The sequence below is a fragment of the Punica granatum genome, chromosome 2, assembly GCF_007655135.1.
Source record: "Punica granatum isolate Tunisia-2019 chromosome 2, ASM765513v2, whole genome shotgun sequence".
Lineage (NCBI taxonomy): Eukaryota > Viridiplantae > Streptophyta > Magnoliopsida > Myrtales > Lythraceae > Punica > Punica granatum.
Genome location: NC_045128.1, coordinates 3,276,656 through 3,282,655, shown reverse-complemented (window position 1 = coordinate 3,282,655; position 6,000 = coordinate 3,276,656). Strand labels below are relative to the sequence as shown.

Sequence of the window (6,000 nt, the reverse complement as noted above, 5' to 3'; positions counted from 1 at the left end):
CAATGTCAAGACACGGGAATTCACGACGAAATGATAACCAATCAAGAGATGCCCAACTTATGGGAATTTATCTGGCGCTGGAGATTGCGGCGGCTGAAGAAGATGTCCCGCGCAACATTCCTTGTCGAACCTCACGTCTACAAGGCAGATATTACATAGAGGAAGTTCTTGGCAATGACACAAGGTGTTACGAGAATTTCAGGATGAACCCTCACGTATTTCATAACCTGTGCGATACGCTGAGAGCAAATTGTGGAATCAGAAATAGCAGGAATGGTATGACCGTCGAGGAGATGGTCGGCATGTTCTTAATGGTAGTTGCACATAGTACGCGCTTGGCCGTGGTTGCCGAACGATTTCAGCATTCTAAGGAGACGGTGTCACGAGTCATCAAGGTAATAGCCCATGGAATTCATTCGTTGTCATCAACGTATATAAGACGGAGGAACGTTGATGTACAACCGGAAATTCAGAGTTGCCGAAAATGGTACCCATTCTTTCAGGTATGTGTCGTACATGTGATAAATTAAAATACCACTAATTTTTTTTGTTGTATAATGTAATTCGTATTCTTTTCATTATTTATTGTAGAATTGCATTGGAGCAATCGATGGGACCCATGTGTTTGCTTGTGTTCCATCATCGGTGAGAGGCGCGTATCGCGATCGGAATAATGAGATTACGCAAAATGTGCTCGCCGCTTGTTCGCATGACATGATGTTCACTTATGTCGTCACTGGATGGGAGGGTTCTTCTCATGACTCTCGAATTCTGTCCGATGCCGCTACATTGGAATTATTTCCTGCATCATATGGCGGTAAGTTCTTCATGCTCATATCGTATGTTCCCTTCTCAATCGCGTATATATTTTCATAAATACATTCCACTACTGTTATATATTAGATCTACATTTCTGCTTGCAGAACAATATTATGTAGTCGATGCGGGATTCCCTAATATTCCGGGTTATCTGGCTCCTTGTAAAGGCCAAAGGTATCACTGCAGTGATTATAATGACGACACCCCACCAACGACGGAGAAAGAGTCATTCAATCAACGTCACGCATCCGTTCGTAATGTTATCGAACGATGTTTTGGGGTGCTGAAGAACAGATTTGCAATACTGCGGACAATGTCAAATTACGGCCTGCTTCGCCAAGGACAAATTACTCTTGCATGCTTCGTGTTGCACAATTTCATTCGGCTAAATAATTATCACGATAGATTATTCGAAGAGTATGGAAATGCATGGGAATATTACGATGAATTCCGAAATCCTCCTCATCTAACTGGGGATCGAGTTGATGTAGACATGAGAAGTAGGGAAATGGATGCATTACATAATCGTATTGCAAATGCAATATGGAATGCGGAAACAAGAGGAAACCGGTAATATTGGAATGAATGGAAGGTATAGATAATTAATTGTAATGGGATTGCATGTTTAATAATATATGGGGCCCACCAGTTTGACTTTTAAAATGTGTGTTTTGTTGTGTAGTGTATTGAGTTAAAGTTAAAATTAAAATTTTAAACCACGACTCTGAAAACAAACGGGTCATTGAAAAAAACAAAAAAAAAACAATGGACAGTGAAAAGACAATGAAGTTATTGTCTTTGCAAAAGTAAGCAAGAAGGTTTCAAAATTCGGATTTCACGCTTGGGGGAGTTTGGACCGACATCAGATGCTGTTTCCCCGGTCCGTCCGGCCGGTTGGGCACATCAGGCCATCATTAGTCCACGTCATCCAATTCCAAAACCGTTTGAAAATAACTGGTCCTCGCGCACCGGTTCATTTCTGGCCGGTCCAAGCTTATGTGGAACCGGTCCACGGAACTCCAACTGCTACTCGACCGGACCTCCCAACGATCTCCTGATCTTCTTCCCCAAACGAAAGAGATAACGGAAGGAGCCAGCGCGTGCTCTCCATCGACCAATGGCAGCTAAGCTGTTATCCTCGCCGCCTCACCGAATCTGCTCTCCTTCCTCCCCCATCAGCACCCGCGGCCCCGCCAGGTCACGGCGGCTAGCAGTGAGCCGTCGGGCGTGTCTGAAGCGGCTTGTGGTCCGCGGCTCGCTCCAGGAGCTCGAGCCTGTGGCTCACCACCTCCACCAGAACCATGAGTCCTTGTTCCTGCTCGTGGCGGACACGACGGGTTACTCAATGGCGAGCTACTACACCTCGCTGGGGCTCTTCGTGATCTCGGTTCCCGGGCTCTGGTCCCTCATCAAGCGCTCTGTTAAGTCTAAGGTACTCCGGAATTTGAGTTAAATTTGATGCTGCAAACGTTGTGAATGAAGCTTGCTGTTTCGCCGAATGATAATTTGCAAACCTGATTTGGTGTTTGGAGATGGAATATTAGTCAGGAGGTGGCATAGCCCGACTGAGTCGCTCGACTTGAGTTTCGAGCAATAAATTTATGAACTCTAAGGGACCGCTCCGTTTCTGTTATCTCAGGTTGTGCAGAGGACATTCATTGGTGAAGGGGAAGAGAAGGCGGCGCCGAGTCGGGTTGCAGGGGAAATCTTGTCGTTCTTCACACGAAACAACTTCTCCGTGACCGACCGAGGAGAGACCATCACGTAAGCAGCCTTGTCTCGTTACAAAAGGCTGGGGTCGACAGAATGGATGATATGATCTGTGTATTATTCCATTCCTTTTCCCGATCATTGTATGGCACCAAACAGATGAAACCTCTTGTAGGAGATTGCCTGCTCATGATGTCTCCTTTCTTTGTTAAAGGTTCGAAGGGATGATGGTCCCGAGCCGAGGACAGGCTGCCCTGCTCACCTTCTGCACTTGCATTAGCTTGGCAAGCGTTGCCCTCGTCCTCACCATCACACTCCCTGACTTCGGCAACAACTGGTTCTGGATCACAGCCCTGAGTCCATTGGCGTAAGCTTATCATATCTATCTATTGTTTGCTTCATTTCTCGGATTCCTCAAGGGAATAGACGTGAGCATTGCGGCACCATAGGCTGGAAACTTACCGAGGATCCATGAATGCAGGGGGGCATATTACTGGAAGAGAGCGTCGAGGAAGGAGCAGATCAAGGTGAAGATGATAGTGGGAAACGATGGGACGCTATCAGAGATCATCGTTCAAGGGGATGACCAGCAGTTGGAGGAGATGAGAAAGGAACTTAAGCTTAGCGAAAAAGGAATGGTCTATGTAAAGGGCCTCTTCGAGAAATCGTGAATGATGTATCTATCAGTAGACTCAGTCCCATTAGCTCAATTTTGCGGAATATCAAAATATAATACTCGTACCTCAGAAATTCGAGCAACATGAGTTTTTATAACGAAATTGTGAACACAAGGACTCGTGATTGCAGAACTAGCCGGGAACTTAAATCCAAAATCGTGCAAGACAGTTGAGAATGGAGAAATGCAAGACAAGCATCGCGTACGATTCAGCACGAAAAATATGGTGGCTGAAATGCCACTCATCTGCATCAAGTCTAGCGTGCATAAAACTCTTCAATGGAGATAGTATAAGGCTTATTCATAAATCAAGGCGAAATGCCCGGAGCAGTTGTGTCCCGAAGGAAATGTACAAAACATTTCTAAAGTTACCCTGAAAGGGAAGCTGCAAAGAACAGTACATCACCACAAAAGCCAACAATCTTCGACATTATCTAGTTAAATTATAAAAAATAAAGATCTCGAAAAGGAGCGCGACATGTTTGTCATGAAATCACCCCCTGGCCACCTGACTCAACCAATCAGTAGCTTGTTCTCATCAAAGAAGGAGTAGGTGGGTACCTCCAGGTTGTATGGTGCAGGGCCCTTACGAATCCTGCCCGAGATATCGTAGTGGGAACCATGGCATGGGCAGAACCATCCACCAAAGTCTCCAGCATTAGGCAAAGGAATGCAGCCCAAGTGCGTGCACACTCCAATCACAATGAGCCACTCAGGATCCTTAACTCTCTCAGCATCAGGCTGAGGGTCACGAAGAGAGCCCACATCGACGCTGTTTGCGAGCTTAATGTCATCCTCAGTTCGGCGCCTGATGAAGACGGGCTTTCCACGCCACTTCACAGTCACGGTGCTTCCGGGCTCGATGCTGGAAAGATCAACTTCGAGAGAAGCAAGGGCAAGAACATCTTTACTCGCGGACATACTCAGCACAAGCTTGAGGATGAGGAGACGGATCAGGGAAGCATACACGAATCTGCCACCTGACAGAACAAAGTAAGCGAATGCACGCTTGCTCGGGTCACCAGGAGGGAACCTCTCATGGTTGTACTCATCATAGACTATCTTCGAAGTGGGGTTCTTGATGGCAGTCACAGTTGCTGGGACATCAGGAACCACACTGTCCTCCTTCCTTGGTGCGAGCGACTCAGAGGCAAAACCTGAAACAACAGATAACCCACGCAATGAAATGCCAGGACAAGCCATGGATAAATGAAATGGTATGACAATATTGCACTTCTCGCCATGTCAGTCCTAAAAATTGCCCATGGCCTCAACTCTCCTTGTCAAAGAAACCCTAGATTAAGAAATCCTACACATTCCCCATACATAGGCTTTGACCTGTTCTTTGCACCAGTCTAAATCAGCCTAAATCAGCTATGTCTTTCAAGACGGCATATGCATAAGGTAACAGGCCAACCATTCTAAGTTCTGTGAGATTATTCCAGAAATCTCTAAGCAGGAATCCAACCTCAATCTTTACGAAGCTGAACTATAATTAAATCCTCATCTGAGCGATCCTATTCCCATCGAATGAACAATCAAAACCGAAGCCCAAATTGCACCCAGCATATGAAAAACCCTTCGTTCTCCCTGGTATACCCGCTGCCATATAATTATAAATAAATGGGGAAACAGAGATCCGAATTCTCTGGAATATACCTAAGAAGCCCACAAGTTTAATCATTTCTAATTTCCGAACATCTCAATCAAAGATTGGTTTTACCAATTAAATAAAATCGTTAAGATGTAACATGCACAAGGTAAAATGCCAACGGTTCCAAGTTCTATGAAGTTATTCCAGACATCTCTAAGAAGCAATTCAACTCTCAATCTTTACGGAGCTGAACTCTAACCAAATCCTCATTTGAGCAATCCTATCAGATGAACAACCAAAACCGGAGCACAAATTGCATCAGCATATGAAAAACCCCCCATTTCTCTTTCAATTTTTACGCAGTCAAACCAGCAGCCGCATAAACAAAAAGGAAAATGGAAATCCAAATCCGCCGGAATACACCTAATGAAGCTCACAAGTTCAATCATTTCTAATTTTCCGGATATCTCAACCGAAGAATGGTATTTCCAATCAAGACCACATCTAATCTAGCGGGGCACTGGGAAATCGAAGCGAGAAACACAGAACAGAATCAAAACCCTAACCTCGGTGATGAAGGTGGAAGTCAGGCCGCCTGAAGAAGGAGGAGCTGAAGCTGGCGCATCTGAGGTCCTCGGAGGGAGAGGATTCGGAACCGACGATAGGGTTCCGGCCGGAGAAGAAAGCCGAGGCGGAGGGAGCGGGCTTCCATGTCGGCGTAGTAGATAGAGAAGAGAGCCTCCTCGCAGCAACTCTCAACATCTTCTTGCTTCTTCTTCAGCCTTTGGTTTCTCTCCGTCTGCAAAGTGATTTTTCAAAGGGGCTCGGAAGCTCTTTCTTTTTCCTCTCTTCCCTTCCCTTTCCAAACGATTTGGCTATAAATTTGCAGAGACTGTTTGATCGTATTGGGGCGGGTGGACCGGCGCTTTTGCGAATGAACTAGAAGTTCAGGGGCTTGTGAGCAAATAAACGAACTTGTGCCTGTTGGGCCGCGATGGTCCTACAGTCATCAATAATACTTTTTAGACAGCTAACACACAGCCGTCTTAGCTCAGCCGGTAGAGCGCATGGCTTTTAACCATGTGGTCGTGGGTTCGATTCCCACAGACGGCGGTTTCTTTCGATTTTTTTTTTTTTTTTTTTTTTTTACGCTTTCGCTTCTCTTCTTCCCCATACCAGTTCCTTCCGGTTGGTTCTCTTC

At 45.6% G+C, this 6,000-nt stretch overlaps 2 protein-coding genes and 1 non-coding gene across 3 annotated transcripts; 2 read left to right on the top strand and 1 right to left on the bottom strand.

The window, feature by feature from the left end:
• The first annotated feature begins 1,883 nt into the window (after positions 1-1,883).
• Positions 1,884-3,288, top strand: LOC116196696 (protein COFACTOR ASSEMBLY OF COMPLEX C SUBUNIT B CCB1, chloroplastic). Its single transcript, XM_031526552.1, has 4 exons — positions 1,884-2,251; positions 2,459-2,583; positions 2,744-2,896; positions 3,011-3,288. Exons 1-4 carry the CDS (start codon positions 1,937-1,939, stop codon positions 3,198-3,200), a joined length of 783 nt encoding a protein of 260 aa, XP_031382412.1. The 5' UTR covers positions 1,884-1,936; the 3' UTR covers positions 3,201-3,288.
• A 190-nt stretch (positions 3,289-3,478) lies between these two features.
• Positions 3,479-5,686, bottom strand: LOC116196695 (cytochrome b-c1 complex subunit Rieske-4, mitochondrial-like). The gene is made up of 2 exons (XM_031526551.1): positions 5,366-5,686; positions 3,479-4,362 (listed from the first exon to the last, which is right to left on the bottom strand). The coding sequence occupies exons 1-2, from the start codon at positions 5,559-5,561 to the stop codon at positions 3,719-3,721; spliced, it is 840 nt and encodes a 279-aa protein (XP_031382411.1). The 5' UTR covers positions 5,562-5,686; the 3' UTR covers positions 3,479-3,718.
• Positions 5,687-5,839: 153 nt separating this feature from the next.
• Positions 5,840-5,912, top strand: TRNAK-UUU. Its single transcript has one exon. It is a non-coding gene; the product is annotated as a tRNA-Lys (tRNA).
• The last annotated feature ends 88 nt before the right edge of the window (positions 5,913-6,000 follow it).

What these genes read in the sequence shown, in the direction of transcription:
- LOC116196696 (XM_031526552.1), top strand. Translation starts at nt 1,937, where the DNA reads ATGGCAGCTAAGCTGTTATCCTCGCCGCCTCACCGAATCTGCTCTCCT. An exon ending in GACCGAGGAGAGACCATCAC is followed by an intron (nt 2,584 to 2,743) that starts GTAAGCAGCCTT and finishes TCTTTGTTAAAG; the next exon opens with GTTCGAAGGGATGATGGTCC. An exon ending in ACAGCCCTGAGTCCATTGGC is followed by an intron (nt 2,897 to 3,010) that starts GTAAGCTTATCA and finishes CCATGAATGCAG; the next exon opens with GGGGGCATATTACTGGAAGA.
- LOC116196695 (XM_031526551.1), bottom strand. Translation starts at nt 5,561, where the DNA reads ATGTTGAGAGTTGCTGCGAGGAGGCTCTCTTCTCTATCTACTACGCCG. An exon ending in CTTCCACCTTCATCACCGAG is followed by an intron (nt 4,363 to 5,365) that starts GTTAGGGTTTTG and finishes CTGTTGTTTCAG; the next exon opens with GTTTTGCCTCTGAGTCGCTC.